Source organism: Polyergus mexicanus, unplaced genomic scaffold (genome assembly GCF_030449975.1).
Source record: "Polyergus mexicanus isolate NDT 795.1 unplaced genomic scaffold, iyPolMexi1.0 SCAF_4, whole genome shotgun sequence".
Lineage (NCBI taxonomy): Eukaryota > Metazoa > Arthropoda > Insecta > Hymenoptera > Formicidae > Polyergus > Polyergus mexicanus.
Window position 1 is genome coordinate 12,661,956 of NW_027223324.1, and position 21,611 is coordinate 12,683,566.

Sequence of the window (21,611 nt, forward strand, 5' to 3'; positions counted from 1 at the left end):
TCGCTTATATATAAGTATAATAAATAATTTACGAATACATTATCTAAAGTTGCGATAGCCAATGAGAAGTTATTTACGACTGTTTAAGCATTAATTATTTACAAAATAATTTATATTTATTCTATTCTACATCTTAATCAAATTAATCGATGTCCTACAATTCGGTTGTTTCTATCTTTTTTCCCAAAGGATTCACAATTACGTTGTGTCCTGTGTAGATCGATGAATTTCTGCTAAAATCGTTTTGGATGTCCATACTTTCAACACTGTAAGAGTAAAATAAAAATAAATTATACATATATTCGTATGCTGTACTATTATATGTGTTGTATGTAACGATATTGCACACATCGCACATAAATGAAATAAAATATTTAAAACTTGCATTCGGACTTTAATTTAACGAAATTATACTAATTTTAATTAATAATTATGAATAAGCAGTAATATAAAAGGAGAGAATGACTTTATACCTAGAAATAGTTGAAACTCTTGGCTCTACGTAATATGGTTTGTCTTCGGCTCTTTGATTCGTATTAGCTTCATTCATGATCTCTTCGTTATTAAGAGCGTTCTCGTCGAGAGAATCTCTTTCGGATGTATGGCTGAACGATTCGTCGTTCTTAAACCACTCGTTTTCGTAAGCGTGCATCCATATGGGATTTGATCCCTCCACACTATGTTTATTCGTGTTCGGAACACGACCAGGACTTCGCATAAATTCCGAGTCCGATGCACCTTAAAAAGATATCAAAATACACATATTTTAATAATATAATATTGAAATATAAATTATACGGAGATATTATACGAAATTATACGGAAATATATGGAATAAATTATACGGAAATTATATTTTAGGTACATTTAATTGCTAAAATTTCTTCGAAATATTGTACATATATCAGAAACTAGACACTTTTTGGGAAAGAATTCAGAATTCTATCAATTATATCGATATTTGGAAAGTAATATATATTTTAATTTCACAAAGATTCCAACAAAAAGATGGCATAGATTGATGGAAATAATTATTTGCATTTCAAATTACCGAATGGTGATGCGTTCGCCGCTTTTAATTGCCTTCGGAAAGACGCTCTTTGAGATAAACATAAAACGACACATAGAATCAATAGAGCTCCTAGGAACAGGGTCAATGTGAGAAGCCAGAAAGTCGTTCCTGCTTGTTCGTACTGAACGATCGGTTGAGACTTTGCCGGCTGCGTGTCGAGGACATTGAACTCCTTGAATAAATTGTCAAGTTTCTCAATATTTCTGTCAACCAACTCGAGAACCTCGGATACCTCGAGGATCGAATTGTCTCGACGATTCACGAGGTGCAAGTATAAGTCTGTTTTTGTTCTATCTACAGAACCGTCTTGATTTTCGTGCACTTTGTATTCGTCAACATTAATAATAGCGCTAGTGACATTACCTAAAATTCTGTAAATGCGAAAAATGTAGATATTTTTTATTTATATAATGTTTTACAATATCGCTCTTTTTTGCCTATTCATTAATAAAAATTTTTAATTTTCGGCTTGACATCATGGCGTAAAATATGCGGAATATATCGTGCTTACTCTCGGAATGTCTCGATTCGACTTCTAACTTCTGGCGGATGTTGACGAAGAACGAAACGAACTCGTTGATCCTCCCGCAATAAATATATGAAAACCCTCGCAGTATCTTGTAAGCCATAGGTGTCATTAACGAGTATCTATATTTATATTATGTACGAATAATACTTTATTTATTTTCTTATATGTATATATATGAGATAACTTATAGTATAAATTTATAATAGAATTTCCATTTACACTGAGACAATAATAAGTAAAAGATGACGATTTCAAAAGTAAATCAAAACTGCAATATAGTTTCTTGTACTAAATTTTGTTAGGATAAAAATGAGATATATATTGATAGGATAGATATACCATAAAATCAAAATAACCCTTCATCCCACGTTGAGGATCGAAATTCAGGCTTACTGCTCCAGTATCCTTATTTACAAGAAAAGGTTGTAATTGCATATCTTCGAAACCTTCAGTTAATGTCATGTGAATTTTTCCTACTTGATAATAACTGAGTATAGCATTGTCACCAGCATCCAAATCAATTGCCTGTAATATATGTTCATGCATTAAAATTAATTATATTAGATGTATAAATATATTTTAAAATTAAATGACTAATTTAATCTTACATTTAAAATTTAAAGGCTATCTGCTATTAATTGACGTTAAAATATGCAACGCAAATAAGACATGACAAAATTACCTTTACATGCATAAATTGTGTGCCAAAGTCAGCTTCGGTAGTGACACCACCCGTGAAAATTTTATTAACAAATCGCGGTGCATTGTCATTAATATCGTCAATCTTTATAACGATTTGTAATAAGGTATCATCAGCTTCATCAAACATTATTTCGTTATCCGGAACGGTTTCGCAATCTTCCGTTGCTTTAACAAGCAATATATGTTCTTCTTGCTGTTCTCGGTCCAGCATCTTAGCAGTCTAAAAACGATGAATTATATTAAATATTTTTAAATAATTAACAGATGAAAAATATAAATAAAATTTTTATTTGAACAATAAATTATTTAATAAAGTACTTACACCAAGCTCGTGTTTATAGATATCTAAAACGAACAGTCCGTCCTCATTCCCGTAAACTATGAAATAACAAACTTGCGTGGGAGGATCGTCCAAATCGTCAACTTCGTCCCTATCAATCGTTTCTGGAAGTAATACCATCTCCGATCCAGGAGATTGTTCCTCCGTAAAGTTTATATGAAAAATGTTGACTAAAAACTGTGGCTCGAAATCGTTGATATTACGCACGTAAATAATTAAATCGAGATCTGAACTTAAGGGCGTTGGAGTACCCAAATCGTACGCTTCGATTCGTATCTATATTAGAAGAGAGACACATATTTAATATTAATTCTAGACTTTATTCCGTCGCGAAAATTTAATAGAAATTAATTAATTAATAAAAAAAATAAAATTTAATTCAAATCTTTCTTTATATTTTTCCATACCTCATACAATTTCTGAGTCTCTCTGTCGAGTGGTGACTTCAAGAATATTATACCACTTTTCTCATCAATGTGAAAGGTTCTCCAATGTCCTGCAAGGTCTTGCTTTAGACGATAATGTACATCGCCATTTAATCCTATATCAGCATCTTTCGCTTCGATTCGAATAATCGAACTTCCTATTGTTATGTTCTAAAATTGTCTTGTTACATTAGTATGAATCATTGACATCGTTTCATACGAATTAAAAATATAACATTATGTGATTTGAATCAGAAATACGAACCTCTGGAACTCGGATGGTGGTGTTGTGTTGGGGACTGACGAACAAAGGTGGATTATCGTTGTAATCCGTGACGCAGATTTCCAAAATTTCGTTATTTTTATTGGACGGTGTTCCCAGATCGTATGCTTCGATATTTAATGTGTAATTTCCGAATTTTCCTCTCAAGGGCCGCGCAGCTTTTATCTTTGCCGTCCAATAATCAGTTTGCTCCAATATGAATAAACCTGCTGAACAATATTTCATCAATATCATATGGAATTGATGATATATGACATTAAAAATATATATGGTATATAGCTTGTCCCAGAAAATTTCTTCAAAAAAAAAATTTTCTAGGACATATTTGCATTAGTAATGTATAATACTGACAAATGAAATATAAATTAAAGATTAATCAAAATTTAATTCGCGCACCTTGTTCATTACCAGAAGTGATTCTAATTATGACGCGTCCGTTTGGCGTTGTCGGATCATCAGCATCCTTCGCTTTTATGACGTAAACTAAATCACGTATGTCATGAAATTCTGATATTGAAATGCAATCTTGAGGTATATCCATCTTCGGAGCATTGTCATTTATATCGATGACTGTAACCCTAAAATAGTATACTTTGCTTTATACGATAATACTATTTAAATGACTTACAATTCAAAATTAAATTAGAAAAAATTGTACTTATCAAATTTATCAATAAATTAAAAAATTGTGTTTTGAAGTTTCGTGAACATACTGGATTTGTTTGAACGCATTTCGAGATTCCCCCGCAGTATAACCAAATTGATAATTATCCCAAGCCTCTATAACCAGAACATAACTATGTTTAGTCTCCCAATCCAAAACATCAGCCACTGTCAATGAACCGGTTTCTGGATGGATAGCGAAAGTTCCCTATTTGAAATAATATTTGACTATAATAATAAACTATATCTATATAAACCGATATAATTATATTTTACATTGAATTGTGTTTAAGTAAACGATAAGATTAACTTTAATATGTAACATGAGATGAAAATATATATTGCGTAATTATAAGTAAATGTAAAATGCGAGTTTTATATCGTTTATACAATATTTATATACCTGGGATGACATTCTATCTAAGAGATAGGTAATTTTTCCATAATCTCCGCTATCGGAATCTGCGGCTTGTATGACAATGATTTCCGTACCAATTTTCGAATTTTCCATTACTGTTACATTACTGATATTCGAAACGAAATACGGATTATTGTCATTCTCATCTAGCACTTGTACGTATACTTCTGACAAACTTGATCTACAAAATTTAATGAAAATTTAATATTCGTAGAAACATTTAACGTTGAAATACTATTAATTATTCAAATATTGCAAATAATTATGCTTTGAAAATTTTGTGTATATAAGAATATAATAAATTAAGAAAATTAAAGACCTTGCCAACATACAAATTTACTCGTGTCTTTCATTATTTAATGATCTATATTATAATTTTTTTTAATCGCATAAAGTTTTCTTACCGAGGTGGAATTCCAGAATCCGTTGCTTTAACGGTTAAGTTTAGCCATGAATACATTTCTCTATCAATTTTGCTGGCAACGACCATCTCTCCGGTTTCAGGATCTAGATGAACGAGATCAGTGATGTCTTTCGGTCCTTGCAGAGAATAGGTAATGCTGCGATTTTTGTCGGCATCGTCCGCGACGATATTCGCGATATTAATACCATTTTTACTATTCTCGGTAACGGAGCGTCTGTAAAATGGTCTCCGGAATTTAGGATTGTTGTCGTTTTCATCCTCGATAATCACATTTAGCATGGCTGCACAAACACATTTTCATAATATTATTATTTTTACTTTTATATTAAATATAAGAAGGCATTTTTATAACTCCTCTTTTTTGAAAAGTGCAAAATGTATTTTCGAAACTAACCGGATGCAGTTTGCAAGCCTCTTATTGCAGCTAAATCCTCAACCACAAGCCCTAGTCTAATGGTTTCTACCCTTTCTCTGTCTAATAATCTTACTATACGTAGCAGGCCATCCAATGCATTTAATTCCAGCGCTGCTAGATAGTCATATTCCTGTATCTTGATTAAAGTACCTTCCTCGTTTCGTGCCTCCGATGAGTTAGGATCTACGCGATAACGTAGAATAGGAGCTACATCCGGATCTTGCGCCATTATGCGATGAACGTACGCACCGACCTATATATAATACTTGATCGTTCATTCATTTATTGATGCCATTATAAATACGATGATATTATGTCTAACTACGCACCTGAGTGTTTTCTCTGATAGTGACAGTTCCAGGATCAATAAAAACGGGCGGTTTATTGTTAACATCCAAAATCGTAATGTTAACGAGAACCTCGGCCGTTCGTTGAATTTCCGTACCGCTATCGATGGCGATAACATTCAATTTGTACGTCGTAGTTTTCGGTGACGTCAGATCTGGATCTAGATTCGAGCCCGGTGCCACTCTGATTACGCCTGTTTCGGGACTAATAACAAATTTGTCTTCGGCACCACTTTGAATTCGGTAAACTAACTTGTTATTAGGCGACGACAAATCTTTGTCCCAAGCCTTTACCTATGCGAATATAATTATTTACTTGATATTTATTTAATCGATTTTAATTATCAATAAATCGTTTCTTTAATTTTTAATTTTTTGCACAAATTCTAAAATCTTTATCTTTCATTTTGCCTTACAATTTAATTACATACTTGTACAACACTCGTGCCACCCGGTAAATCCTCAGCTATATTTCTTTTATATAAACTTCTTTCGAAAACTGGCGCGTTATCATTAATATCTTTCAAATAAATAATCAGAGGCACATCAGAAGCTAGACTCGGCGTGCCTGCATCTCTGGCTCTCACCGTCAATTTTAATGGACGTATAATCTTTTCTTTGTGCCCCTGATTAATAGGCAAAGCTTCGTAATCCAAGGGACGGATGGGTGTCACAAGGCCACGTTTTGGATCAATTGTAAAATTTCGAGAGAATTCACTCGGTATCAATGCATAAGTTATATCACTGTTTTGCGTACCTGTTATGGATACATAAAGTGTAAAATACATTTAAAATATATAAATACATATGTATTATTTTTGCATTTCGTTTATTATAAATGTTATCTAACCATTTAAATCGTTGTCAGACGCTTCGACGATCAGAGGCGATTCAAAGTGATCCTCGTTTTCCAATAATATAGCTTCGTATTTATTTTGTAAAAATATTGGCATATTGTCATTAACATCGTCAACATTGATTATCAATTGCGCAGCGTTGCGATTCCCCTTTCCAACATCATCTCGAGCTTCAACTGTGAGATAATGTCGAGCTACTAATTCGCGATCGAAACTAAGTCCGGGATGTTTAACCGTTATCACGCCGGTGAGAGGATCCATTGCCAATCTGTCATATGTGAAAATAGATAAATGACTTGGCTTTCGCGATTTTTTATCATTTTTGTTAATGTCTCATTATTAGATATCTTTATATAGTTATACTGAGCATCAAGAGAATTTTCTTATATTTTTTTTTCACTAATTTATAGTAAATACAAAGATCTGTATATGTGAAAAAATTATGATATAATGTATACAATTTTAAAAGCATTAGAGAGTTTCAAGTTATTATTTCTTATATTAATAATATTATCTCTTACGCATGTGCAATGCTACCGCCTAAAGTCGTATATCGTATTCCATGCGTTCCAAAGTTACCGCTATCCTCGTCCAAAGCCTGTACCCAAGCCACGGTAGTTCCCTTGACACAATTCTCCGGTATTGAGATCTCATAGACATTTTCCGTGAATTCGGGATAATTGTCATTTTGATCCTTTATAAAAACAGTAACTGGTACCGCGCTGTATTTCGGCGAAATCGGCGAGATTTCTTTCGCGACGAGTGTAAAATTTACCTCTATAAAAAATCCGTAAATTTTATATTCTATATAAGATTTGTTAATATATAAAATATAATATATTATTGGATTAATAATGCACATTAGCTTGTAAAATAATAGATACATAACACGTTAAAATTTTAAGAATAATTTTGCAATATTTATTTCGATGGAATAATATATTCAGTTATTCAAGAAAGAAAGAAAAAAATATAAAACTACGTCTTTACCTGATATCTTTTCAAAATCTAGTTTACTCGAATTCTTAACACGTATTAAAAACGGTGCCTCGTTAATCCCACGAAAAGGTGTCACGTCAAATATTCCATCGTCGCCTTCGATAAATATTCGAAACGTGCCATTAGAACCCTTAGAAAAAATTTACTGTATTAATAAAAAACATTTCTCCAAAGTTTAATAAAAAGATTACTTCTCAAAATAATACATGATACGCATTTTTATAAAATGCTAAATATTTTCTGTGTGAATATTTACTTACTATAACACTGAAAAAATTAAAATTATAGATCACGACGAATCTCATAATTCTTAACTTACCAAGTCATGATCGAAAACTTCTGGTACAGCATTGCCTATAAAATTGACGGGCGTATTTTGTGGCGCGTTCTCGTTTATTTCAGCATGATATAACATACTCCGAAATGTTGGCGTTTCATCATTTACATCGGTAAGAATAATGGTCACCTCGGTACTAACTGAAGGCGGTGGATTAATTTTCGATACTTCTTTTACCGTGATTTCTAAGATAAAGGTGCCATCGCTATTCTCTTCGGCTTCTCTGTCTAATTGTGCTCTAGTAAACACGAGACCGGAAGTTGCATCAATATCAAATAAATATCTCGGTCCCTTCGTGATGCTATACGTCACTTTGTTATTTATCCCCTTATCACCATCCACTGCACGAACTGCAATGAGATTTATCGTCATACAATATATTAGAATCACAAAATATTAGATATACAAAGTATCATGCAATATATTTTGTATAAAATATATTATATATGCTTTAATGTTATTGTTTGAATAAGATTTCAAATTATTTCGATGAAAATTGATAATTAAAGCATTATTATTAGTTTCATTTTAATTGAGCAGCATTGTCGATTTAAAAAAAAAAACTGAATCCTTATTTATATATTTTTATTCTGTTTCCACATTTAATTAAAATCTTCTTTATCAAAATTTATTAAAATTTAATTTCTTTATCGGAAATGGTTTTACAATTTTTTATTTCATAATATTGCATAATAATTTTATCGCCTTAATCACGAAATGAAATGCTGACCTTGTAAAACAGATGTGCCGATCTTAACATTTTCACTGATTCTTGCGACAGGCGTCATGGCTATGAATTCTGGCGGCTGATCCTCTACATCCTGTACCTTGATCAAAATCGCCGTCGTTCCTGTATTTACCTGAAATGATTAAATATTTAATATTTACCTGAAATAATTAAGTATAAATAAACTCTATCTTACAGGAAGTTGTTTCAAATAAATGGCTATAATAAATAACTGTAACGATGCCTATGTAGATAAGGTATAATCATTGCGTCTAGTATTGTTCATCCTTCACTGCGCTTGACTTTGCCGGAAAAAGTCATTGAACTATCCCGTAATTATAGGTCATACGGGTTTAATCTACAGAATATCCACGTGTATATGTAATATATATAAAACAATACCTACGCAACATACCGTGTTTTACACATACATAATACCCCTATAATTTTTAAAATGATCAACAAACGTATTACATTCAAAACGAATAATATATGTACATATGCATATAGGATTTTGAGATATATCCACAAAAATAAAATAAATTTAGTATCAAATTCTTGCATCGTCGCAGTATTTATATGTCGAAACACAAATAATAGGATATTTATAATAAAAATAATATATACATTTAATTATATAAAAATACCTTTTCATTTATTGCGCGGTCTACGGCCAAGATTCGTAGTTGGTACAGATACTTTCGTTCGTAATCCAAAGAACCCACCAAGCGTATAACACCTTTGCCATTAATAGTCGATATGCTGAAAACGTTGTTGTCGCCATCCAATTCTTGAAGGTAATATACTACTTGACCATAAGCACCTAAATCGGCATCAGTAGCTTCCACCGTTGTTAATACACTTGGGCGTGAATCCTCCCGAAGTGTTAATGAGGTTGGATGCGGACGAAAAACTGGTACATTATCGTTTATGTCCTCAACCAGAAGTAGTAGACTTTGCGTGATAAAATTTCCCTCTCCCAATCTTCCATCCGTCAGCGTTAACACGAGGGCATATTCGTCCCTCGTCTGACAGAGAATAAATTTGCATGAAATGTAAAAATAAAGAAGATTTGGGAATATTTATCGTAAGAGCTTTGCAATATTCAAGAAAAATAAAATGTAAGAACTAAAGTATACGTCTAAAATTTAAATCAAGTACGATCGATGTAGATTGTAAAAATTCTACTATCGCGCATGATGATGAAATTGTAACTCGATATATACTATAACTAAGCACTATCATCGACGATAGAAAGTTAATTTCAGACTCGCGTTATTTCACGCGTGCACCGATGATGGTCACAAATGACAGCTTTGTAAAGTGAATCCTCGTGAAGAAGATTGGTCGGAAATTATGTTTGTCTCTGTGTCGTTGATACTTAAATTTCTCTTTAATGATTACGATGTTGTCGGACTAGCAGTATTATCCATTATGATCCACATAAGGAAAAACGTTAAAGTTCGTTAATCGTCCGTACGAAACAAAAATAATATTGATACAACGTAAGAATTATTGCGGTATCTTTCTTTCTGCATTATTTCTACTTGTTTAGTCATGTTGGTTAATCGAGCTCTAACATCTTATTTGACAAAATACAATATATAATTTGCGATCATTATTGAAATGGGCAATTTGTTCTAGAGCTCGAACTTTAGTTTCACAATTCTTGATGTGATAAAATAATATGATAAATAACTTCAACAAAAATATTTTATTGGCTAAATGCATGAGACAGATGTTTAACCCACAATCTTAGCAGATATGATTTTAGATCCTTTAAATATTAGAAATATATTAAATTATAATATAAATTTGGGGAATTACCTCTCTATCCAGCAATTTATTTAAATAAATGTTGGCTTCAGTTAGGCCAAAGTTTTCGATTCGAATCACATCACTACCAGGCTGTTCTCGAATGCCGAAAGTCAAGATATCACCATCTATATCAATGCCTTTGAGCCTGTAAATTAAGCTGCCTGCAAAAAATTTTCCTTTATTTAAAAATATATTATTTATATGTAATATAAGTAAAAAAAGTGTGACATTCTTAAAGAAGTGTTTTGAAGAAATGTATTATTGTCAAATGATATAGTGATGGTAGTTTAAAAATAAACGTTTATAATCTTTACCAATTGGCGTTTCAGGCCCTTCCTTTAGTCTGAGAACGATTTCTGTTTGTCCATCTATGAGGAATCTAGGAGGATTGTTTCTGGCCGAGCAATGCGTTAACAAATATCCGAATATAAAATATATTAATTCTATTTTAAAGCGGCTTCTTTTACACGATCGCAATAGCCAGGAAGTTGATGTCGTTTGCTTATTCGACGTCATCTTGATCGAATGAGATTTGTAATCGACATGATCTTCCTCGCAGAATATTCCGATTAAATCAATTCTTGATACTCTGAAATCAATGCATAAATTTTGTTTTAATAAATACAATTTATTAAAACAAATATATCGCTATAAGTGAATGATATTTAAAAATAAAATATATATTTTGTATAAGTGATTAAGAATTATATTAGATCGTTTTTAAAAAAATGGCAAAGTAGAACGAAAATGTAATATGTTATCGTTGATACATAATTAAAATACAAATGGCATAATTTCTCCAAGAATTATATTGTATATATATATTATATATTATATCGCACATTTCTTTTGCATATTTATTGCATATTTTCTTTAATATACGTTTCGTAAAGACTTGGACATATTTTATTTGCACGTATGTAGCCTATTTATTTGCTGCATTTAGTTTGATAAACCGATATTCACGCTGACTGGTTGCTTTCTCCTCGGTAAAACGTCGTCTTGATGCAATGTCAAGAGTATCTCGTCGCAAACGATCACGGAGATTAAACTGGAGTGAAAGCTTACCGGAAGAAATGATGATTTTCTCACAGTTCTTAAACTGCGATATACGATAATATAATTAACGAAATAATTTATTCCAATTAGAGATCTTCCCTATCTATTACGTAATGTATACTTAATAGCACAGTCCTCTTAAGATTTTACATAGCTAACGAGGTGATGATGTAATATTGCATTCTTGAAAGGAAGAATGTTATAATTAAAAAATAAAGCAATTTTTGGAAAAAAAAAAAGAGAGGGCTGTTGTAAAGTTTAATCGAGCTTATAAAACCATTATTGATGAAGGACATTTAGCAAACTAATCATCAACAGAATATTCATGAACGAAAAAAATTAATTTTTTAATTTTAAGCGGATTTTAATTTATCCAAATTTTAGATACGCGGAAGAAATGTTTGCACTGACCCGTGTTCGTGTGTAAGGAATCTCCTTTAAGATAGTTTGACACTTAAGGAACACTGAGCGAGCACACCGAACGGTGCTCTTCTTGCCAACAGAGTGTATCGGCCACGCTCTTGACTTTTAAGATTCTACTAAATAACAGGCTAGTGCGAAGCTTCTCGATGTGCGGATACTCGTGTATTCAAATGTGCATGATGTACGTGCGCTATCTGATTTTCAACGAATAAAGACCGTTGCTTCTACACAGGAAATAAATTTCTTCTTATTCTGACGAGTATTGATAAAAATTAAACCGAGTAACATGACGTTTATCTGCGGTAATACAATCGTCTGACTCCAAACTTTTTTTTTTTTTTTTTTTTTTAATTACGGTCACGTTAAAACATCACGTTATTACATTAGTTACACAAAGATATTTTCTTACTCAATCCTATTAAACGCAATTAATTGCATATATTGGTTTATCTTGTTTTTTATCTATTTAAAAGTGTAATATTTGAATGTATACATGAAGATCGCGTGACTGAGATTTTCTTCGAAAACCGACTCTTTATAACAACTGCATTCACCTTCATATCGCAAAGTCCTTCATATCGAGAAGATTGATCAATAATATACGCTTTAAATAGGATAATTTTATTATTCAACCACCGTGTCAATTTTTACTTTCAACGCAAACTATTCGTACAGAGGTAGAGCACATGAGCCTTTGCCGCGTAAAAAGAGAAGCGTGTATATACATAAAGGAAGTTTTCTCTGTGTCACGCTGGTTTGAATAAAGGGTCAGTAAAGTCGCATTTCCAGTGGGGGCTGCACCAAGATATATGACGTCATTTCCTACACCTGCCATGCATGCTTCCGAATGATAACACCGTCCAGGATATTGACATACGCCCATAATACTGTCTGTTGCCCAGCCAACCCCATACAGAATTTGCTTGCGTGACGAGCTCCCCCACACCATGAACAGTATAAAAGATCTGTTCGACACATGTGGTTATGCTGGCTGATATTGATACGTGTTTCTTTTTCACAATTACACTTTAGAATTGAAATATACAAGAAAGACACTCAAAAATTTTTCCAAATAAATCCCACAAAAAACTTTTATTTTTTGTCATTAAAATATAATTTAAATTTAAATGTAATATATTAATTTAAAAAAATAATAATAATCTAAAAATGTTATTTTTTTTTAATTATTTGATTTAGTATTATCTAAATGGAGTAAAAATTAATCTACGAAACACTTTGAAACTGTTAGTGAGTTTGTGGTTGTTTGCTAATAGTTCGCCAATTCCGGGTCTTTTTATTATTCTGCGGTTACATCTGGCGTTACGACAGTAAACAGATGCTACCGCGAACGGAATAAATACATATAAGTCAAATGAATTTCCTTTTCACACTGTGGCACAACGAGACATTACTCGTGGGAATGAAATTAGCGGCGTCTTATTTCATCGCAGGAATAATCACGATGTAATACAATGGCATTGTATGATTATCTAAGGAGAAGAGATAATATGATTTCATAACACTATAAGAGGATGTATATAGCTGATTGTGAGTTAAAGCGCGATTGCATTCTTGCGTCATAAACATTCCCCGTTTAATGATTAATATGTCGTCATAAAGAAATTTGGGTCAGTGCTAACAATCGCCGATCGGATCAGTAATTAGCTGCTTCAACGTTTAATTTTAATTCCGTAATAAACGGAAGGCATAGTATGTAAAAGTGAAATTACATGCTGAAAATGTATGAATTATATTTAGATACATAATGTATATGCAATAATATTTTATTTATTTAAATTTATCTGTACAAGTATATATATATATCATATATTATTGAATTTCTACTTTTATTCATTTTTACTTAAAACTTTTAGAAAATAAAATTTTATGGTAGAAATAAATATCATTTTCATCTGATTGTGAGTATAGATTTTATACAGCGTAATTGAAGTAGAATGATTTTCTTAGTTCTTAATTAAATCACATACAGATCCCTTCGCTCCTTATTGAAGTTTGTTGAAAATTGATTGTATATAATAATAAATATGAAACGTGTGCTTTATAGATTGCAAAGCCAGTTATTGATGATTGGCTAACGATACCGTTGATTCCGCAAATTAAACCTTCAGCGATGGTGCCAGATAAGCATTAATTGCATGTCAGATTCGTGAGATTCCAGACCGACATAATTCGTACTAGCATGTCGACTGTGATAGACGTACTGTCTGTCAATGTTTTAAAAGTTCTGCGGAAACTTTCTAAAAAATTTTGCATGCCTCTACGGCCAATAAAATATAGCGATAAGAACGATTAGATTAAAACATAAAAATAGATAGATAATCATATACGTACTCTATATAAAATCTTATAATCGCGTAATCGACAAATTTAGAGACACATTTATTATTTTTGCGATGTGTGAGTATTTATTTTGCAACGATATAACATATTTACAAATATATCTTATCGAATATTTTTATTTATCGATATTACTTTTTTCTATTATAAAATTTCCCAAGTCATTATGTAAATTAATTATGTATTTTGTCTTATATCTTTGCTCTTACGCATGCTTATAAAATTTTATTATTACAAGGAATATTAACGAGCTAAAAAAAAGTTGTTAATTTAAACATTTAATATATAAGAATGTACAAAAATTTCGAATTATAGCAGAACAAAGGCTTGAATCAATATTTATGATTACAAATGAGAAATATCAAATATTTGTTTGAAAGTGCTTTGTACTTACCCAATTTTTTACTTTCCCAATTATATTATAACGGGGGAAAACAGAAGTTTATTTAGTATGAAAATATATGAATCTGTTTATTCACACAATCACATTTTGCCACAACTCTTTAACACGTTGTCAGCGCTAACGTTAGCGTAATTAATAAGCGCGGAAAATGTCTTTATACATCTGTACAAGTAAACTATATATTTTACAAATTAGGCTGAGTGTTAATCAATTCATTATCGTCACAACTTTTTAAATTATCAGTAAATATTGAGTGACATCGTTATTGGTACTTCTTTTAACACCATATATTACTATAATTATTTCACTGCGTAACGCTCGAAATTGATAATTTCACCATAATTTAATATTTTAAATTATTTATATGACATTATAATTATCGAGAAATAAAAAAATCCTCTTTTATAATGTGATAATCACTACATTTAAAATATTCCGAGTTTAAAACAGAATCCTTAAAAGTCCGTCGTTAAATCAGAAACGAAAAAAGATCGCACGATTTAATTTAATGAATGAAATCTTTTTTGAGATGATCTTTTTACATCGTAGCGGCACTATTTACGCGTAATATTTATTGTCATTCTTGAATCTAAAATGCAGGTATAATAAATTTATTAAATAAAATTTAATTTTTTTTTTATTATGGCAAAGTTAAAGTATATCGAGTCTGTCGAATTTTCATGGAATCGTGTCATTGCCCGATCGGCCGCGAACGCGGCGCTCACCTGTCCGAGTGAGCTTACGATAGTAAACTGAAGGTACGAAGGAAGCCAGCGTGGTTCCCGTCGAGAGAGCGCACATCGTTGCCTGGCATTCGTTCTGTAGCGTGAGCACTGACCGTGCACAGAGAACACCACAAAACGTACGGTTGTTCCAAGTTAAATTCAGCCCATCGTGCTCCCCGAGGCGTGTACGAGGGGGCTTTCCCCCCCAGTCACAACCTCCGGTCACCTGTGCCATCTCTCTGTAGGGGAAGATATATTTTATAGGGGGATAGTGTGGAGCACATACACCGTCTCTTTCTCTGTGTACGGACCATCGATCGACGTGATGAAAGAAACGGTAGTATGCGATTATCAGCGTGATGGTTAATAATCATCTTCAGATACAAATGTTCGAATCATGATAATATATTTATTAATGCGATGAATTAACTTTAGAACGCACGGTTGCATAACGAATTTTGCGAAAAGTAAAAGAATTAAAAATTCTGATTTAAAGATATGTAGAAATGTTATCTAGGAGCAACGATACTTATTGAAAATATAAAAATGATTACACGAATACACAAAATGGTATATCGTGGGAAAATATAAAAAAGACCAATTTATGCATCGTAAGAATATTAGTACCAGCATCTGAAAAGAATTGATCCTAAAAATATTCTAAAGTTAATAATATATTCTAAAAAAAAAAAATAATAATATATGGTATGTCTAGAAAGAACACCCACAGAAAAGATTTCCGGATCTAATGCTATTACTCTTTAATCTATCATAAAATAGGATCGATATAGCGACAATCATATTTATTATTGAAAAGGGAATATTTTAATCTTAAATGGAAAATTCTTAAATCTAGAATAAAATGCTCTTGGTGTTATCCCGTTAATTTTCTCACAAAGATGAAGATGGAAATTTGTAGCGATCTAACATCAAGTTATTCTAAATGCAAGAATATATAAGTTTAGATTTGTATATGTTACTCTTGTCTCAAGATAGTAAGACAATCTTATTTAATTCGAGAGAGAAGGAAAGAAACTATTGATTTAATTTTAAAATTGTTTTATATTTATACTGCATAAGGTTGTGATACGATTAAATATGTCAAGAATATTTTTTGTCTCGTTATCAGAAATCCTTTCTGAGAGTGAAGAAAGAATGTAAACGAGAAAATGGTTTTCATCTATCTCATTTAGTTTTATGCATTTTTTAACATAATTTTAGCTAATGATATTGTATATTCGCAAATAATATTTTGCTTTTGCATTATGTATTATATATAATAAGTCATTATAAAACTAAATTCTATGAAAATACGAAGAAGATTGATTTTTGAATTAATTTGTCTAATATCAATATCGTAAAAATCCTACATTATCTGCAAGAGATATTAACAACAAATAGTATCGCATCCATAGAGATTTGTGACAGACGATACGTGTTTAAATGCAGAAAAATGTATTGGTCTATCGGGTTTTATAAAGTCGTCTTATACCTACTGTGAGTTAAGTTTGTTTGAAGCTGACCAACCGATCAAGTTAATTTCTACTTTCATTGAATGTCAGATTTTTTACACATAGAAATATATTATAAAATAAAAATATAACCAGATAAGAGTTTAAAATAAATGGAAATATAAAGTTTAAAGAAAGATTATTAAAAACGTTGACAAGATACATAAAGATAATTTCGAGCAATCAAAATAGAGTTTATAAGATCAAAACTAATATTATACTCTTAAAATAAAAAATAATGCAAATATGGCATACATAAAATAAACAATTTTTATATAGAAAAAATAACATAAAATACAGATTTGCAATTAATCTATCATTTTTTTTTAATGAAGCAAATTATTATCAGGACATAAATCTAGCGCGTGATTGTTTTTTTTTTATTCGTTTAAATCTTCAAGTTATACTTTTTTGCAATCATTTCGAATTTGTTTCAAGTGTTTCCAATTTGAAAATTTCTTCTTAAATATCATCATTCGTGTCTCAAGGCCTTTTGTACCAATTATTCACGATAATCTATCGCCTACATGTTCTTTACAAACGTGAAATCGAGCTAGTAGACCTTGATATCTCTTATATGGTGGACAAGGAGTGAAAAATTCTTTGAATAAAATTGGGACAACATATCAATGATTCTGAAAGAGCATGTCATCGCGTAGGATGATGTAAGACATTGAATACACAGACGCGCTATTCAAGTTTCTTTTGACGTATACCGGTCGTAAGTCTTCTTACGATCAACGATTCTAATATAAAGTTTAATTATCTCTTCGAAACATTACCGATTTTCTCCGAATTCTGTTTCTTTTTTCATATCAAAATGTCATTAATCGTTGCTATGCGTGATTTGATACTGGACTCATTAAAAGGAAAATGGCATTGTACGAATCATAGCTCAAATAAAAATAAAACTTCGTTAAAACTGGTTTAGTGTATGCATCAATTTTTCTCAATTCTTCCTTCTTTTCTACAGTTATTTTATATGTTTCCTTGTACAATGCCATTACTGCTATCGTATGCTCTTTTAAGCGACAGAAAATAAATTATTAATGTACTCTTTGCAACTCAATAATCTGCTTTCTCTATTTTTTTCTTTGCGACAAGAATTTACAAAACAAAAAAAAGTCAATATGATTTAGCGATCGCCATTCTTTTGATCGCGAAATTTATAATTAACATTTCTAAAAGTTGAAATCGATGTATATTGCAAATCGTTAAATTTTGAGAGAGATGAAGATTGAACTGAATATTCTGTAAAATATTATACCGTATAATATTTGAAAGGTATAATATAGAATGCATAATTGCAGTAAATTTAAATTTGAAAATAATACAAACACCGTAAAAAATCTTTATTTTTCTATAAATAACACATATATTTTTAATATGTTGAGCATAATTTGGCGCAATAAGCACAATTTTTTTAATTTACTTCAATTTTACAAAAAAACATGTGTGGTGAGGCAAATTTAATTTTTCATAATTAATTTGTAAAAAATATACTTAATTTTTTTTTCAAAAATAGCTCTTAATTCAATATTGCTTCTGGCATTCTATAAAATTATTGATCTGTTTAGTCTCTACGATGAATTAGCTTGCGAATATGCGATAGATATATATTACCAGCCAAACAGGATGTGCTTTTCATTGTGGCCAAAGTTGATCGTCATATGATCTCATCGAATATTACCTTCGGATTATCATCCTATAGCTCGAGCGTAGTGTTTTTCGAACGATTGTCCACTCACGGTTAAGTATGCAATTCTCTCTCTCTTTTCTTGTCAAAAGACCGGTGTATCGGAAGAAATGTAGCGAAATTAAAATATTAAAAAAAAAGAATAAAAGAGTGGGGGAAGAGAGAGTTGGACGTCCTTTATTCCGCTGCATAAGCGTGCCTTGGTTCAGGCATTAACCCCCTTCCCTAGCATTCTCTCTCCTTTCTCTTTTCCTCGCATGTCTCGCGCACCGCAAGCTATAGTCATTGGATTCTCTTTTAGGGACCGTGCTAAGACTGCCAGATGAAAGTATATAACCGGTTCGCAGCTGCAGCCAGACTGGAGACTGGGTATCGGCCGATGTGCAACCGGCAACCACACACGTCCCATGGCACACACCATGGCGCCAGGTACGGATTCGTTACCCGTGTCTCTAAGACAGGACACGTACAATCATTTTTTTCCGATATATATCTCATGTTTTTTAATTCTTTCCTTTAATAGTTTCTATAAGGCTGCAACGATAAAATCTATCTTTTAGAGTCAAGAGTAATTTAGTAGAGCTATATAAACCTCTAAACATAACAGGTGGCAAGTATGTATTCTTACCATGAACTTCAAAGGATTTATTCCAATGATTTTATCATCTTATAGTGTGGAGATTTTGTTAGCAAAATCTTGGTCTCTTTAACTCTTTTATTGTTAATAGATGTATTTCGTCTCATGTTACAACTATCTCATTTCACAGAAATATTTATAATCGTGAATGATTTAGATCAAAAACTGAATAGCTGATTGTGCGTTTAGAAACACGCATCACAATATATTTCTTAAATTTTTTATGTTACGCTTCTCACGCAGGAATATATATATATAATTTATCATAATATACACGGTGTATCTGAAATGATAAACTAAACTTTAGGAGCGTATTTTCTCAAAATAAGACTTTTTTTTCTTATGAACATGGGTCCGCAAATGAACCCCCCTCCGAGCTTGGCAAATTAATGTTTTCATAATATACGTTTTTATTTTTTCATTTTAGTGGCTTACCTTACTTCATAATTTACTAGGCTATACCAAATTTCAACCTACTACCATTTTTTTTTTTTCTGAAATACAGCCAATTTTTAATTTTCTTCCTCAAACTTTAAGGGCCTCTAGCTCGAAAGAGGGTTCATTTGCGGACCCATGTTCATAGGAAAAAAAGTCTTATTTTGACCTCTAGAATATGCTCCTAAAGTTTAGTGCATCATTTCAGATGTACCCTGTGTAATATTTATGATTGGTGTGTGAAGTTTATTCAAACTGCATTTGTTAATCATGCATGTAATCTGCTTTTTAACTGACAAGTCGTTTAAAAATAAACGATTAAATATTAAAGAAATTTGCGATCATCTGTAAACTCACCGTGGATAAACGTGCCAAAATAACAGAAGATACAAAAAGTTACGAAATAATTATACAGAGCGTTGCTTAGTTTATTACGTTTAATGATCACTATTAACGTGAAACGCGCTTGATCTTCCGTGACGGAATAAGGCGCGTCCTCGTGCAGGATGTTGTATCAAAATTGAAATAAAACATATAATGTACGATCCGCTAATGCGAGGGGAGAGATCTCTCATCTAAGGGGATTTATCGTAATCATCGAATATTTAAAAAAAAGCGCATGAATAAAGAGCTAATAAAATTTCGCTGTTTATTGAAATGAAACAGAAAATTTTTAAGTCATTCGTAATCTTCCAACGTTAATCCGTTTGAAATTTTGGAAGCCATATACCATTTGACAAATATGTTTAAACAACAGGTTTTCACAAGTGTCCTTCCCCCCTTTTACTGAAACGTGTTTCAATAACGATTTTAAATAGGTAAAATTTGTTTATGCGCTAATAAAGTAATTATAAAAAGATAATACTAAACAATCTATTAATTAAAATATTGATGAGAACGGCACATATTACAAATACCTTAGATTTAAGTAAACGCGACTTGAGGGTAATAAGTAGCTTCATTAATTAGTGAGTGAATGAAATAATTACAATGTAATAGAGGAGAAAAAATCGAATATTTTTGACTCGCTAACAAGATTACATTATATTCGATGCGTACAATAAAACATTTGATAAAATAAGAATGAGAAAGAGAGAGCGAATCGGAATACGAAGAAGCCTGGAATAGTCGGAAGATGTGAGGAGGTAATGTCGCCCAGGTGCTCGACCGGCCTCTGCCAAACTCGCCTCCACCCCCTCTTTTCCTTTCTCTTTCTCCTCTCTTTCTCTCTTTCTCTTTCTCTCCTTTTCTCTCTTTCTTTTCCATTATTCTCATCCTTTGGCTTCGTACTCACTCGAGCTGGCCAGTTTCTCTTTTTTTTTTTCACATCGCGGGGATCCTTCCTAGGATCCTCTACATCCTTTCCTCTTATCCGTGCGCCATTGGCCATTAGCGATCGCGCCGTGCGTTCGCCATATCATCGGGCCCCGGTACAGTAAAGGGACCTCTTACCGGGTCCTTCGGGCCAGTCGCGCGTTCACCGGTGCTTCGGCTTCCTCGCGTTCCAAACGATGATCGTCTCCGTCGCGCGGACCATGATGATTTTATCGTGTACGCATATTTCTGCAGTGACTGTCCATCTGTGAATGCATCATATGGTGATATGAAAATACAATGCGTGATTGTGAAAAACTCGTCGTCGTCATAGCGCAAATCGCTATGCCTCTGATAATCGTTCCGATTAATTAATTATTGTTAACAGCGCACCGTTACTCTCGCAAATTAAATTCATGCGTTTCCATCGGGGATTCCTTGTCATGAAGTCTATCGGGCAAACGACTCGCCAATTCAATCGCGCGGTGAAAGAGATGACATTTCAGATGCATGTGCTACCGTGATTTATCGATAGTTGGCCCAGAAATATGACACGATTGTTATAGATTGAATCGTGATTTTGAAAGGATTGACCTCTCGACCTTGAAATATTGGATCGTCCAATGAATGATAGTGTCTATTGCACGTTTTTATTTTTCAAAAATTGTGTCGCGTGCAATTCCGTATATTGAGT

General features: G+C 32.2%; 2 protein-coding genes across 3 annotated transcripts in view; one reads left to right on the forward strand and one right to left on the reverse strand.

Moving 5' to 3' along the window:
• Positions 1 to 65: 65 nt before the first annotated feature.
• Positions 66 to 10,891, reverse strand: LOC138932280 (cadherin-23-like). Its single transcript, XM_070293953.1, has 24 exons — positions 10,671 to 10,891; positions 10,366 to 10,517; positions 9,186 to 9,566; positions 8,542 to 8,671; positions 7,794 to 8,161; positions 7,466 to 7,604; positions 6,997 to 7,252; positions 6,469 to 6,743; positions 6,050 to 6,375; positions 5,601 to 5,912; positions 5,251 to 5,524; positions 4,837 to 5,137; positions 4,418 to 4,613; positions 4,065 to 4,222; positions 3,748 to 3,929; positions 3,334 to 3,557; positions 3,051 to 3,239; positions 2,626 to 2,919; positions 2,284 to 2,523; positions 1,941 to 2,126; positions 1,584 to 1,720; positions 1,052 to 1,443; positions 474 to 738; positions 66 to 266 (listed from the first exon to the last, which is right to left on the reverse strand). The coding sequence occupies exons 1-24, from the start codon at positions 10,870 to 10,872 to the stop codon at positions 155 to 157; spliced, it is 5,691 nt and encodes a 1,896-aa protein (XP_070150054.1). The 5' UTR covers positions 10,873 to 10,891; the 3' UTR covers positions 66 to 154.
• A 7,947-nt stretch (positions 10,892 to 18,838) lies between these two features.
• The window catches only part of LOC138932240 (EGFR adapter protein), a 66,758-nt gene continuing 63,985 nt past the window's right edge, over positions 18,839 to 21,611 (forward strand). The window contains exon 1 of one of the 2 annotated variants that reach the window (XM_070293869.1): positions 18,839 to 18,960. In XM_070293869.1, coding sequence (XP_070149970.1) covers positions 18,854 to 18,960 — 107 coding nt within the window. In that variant the 5' untranslated portion in view covers positions 18,839 to 18,853. The remainder of the gene's footprint in view (positions 18,961 to 21,611) is intronic. The other variant, XM_070293872.1, reaches the window with a different exon arrangement.

What these genes read in the sequence shown, in the direction of transcription:
- LOC138932280 (XM_070293953.1), bottom strand. Translation starts at nt 10,872, where the DNA reads ATGACGTCGAATAAGCAAACGACATCAACTTCCTGGCTATTGCGATCG. An exon ending in CCACCATCCGAGTTCCAGAG is followed by an intron (nt 3,240 to 3,333) that starts GTTCGTATTTCT and finishes AGACAATTTTAG; the next exon opens with AACATAACAATAGGAAGTTC. An exon ending in GGCGAACGCATCACCATTCG is followed by an intron (nt 739 to 1,051) that starts GTAATTTGAAAT and finishes TATCTTTTTAAG; the next exon opens with GTGCATCGGACTCGGAATTT.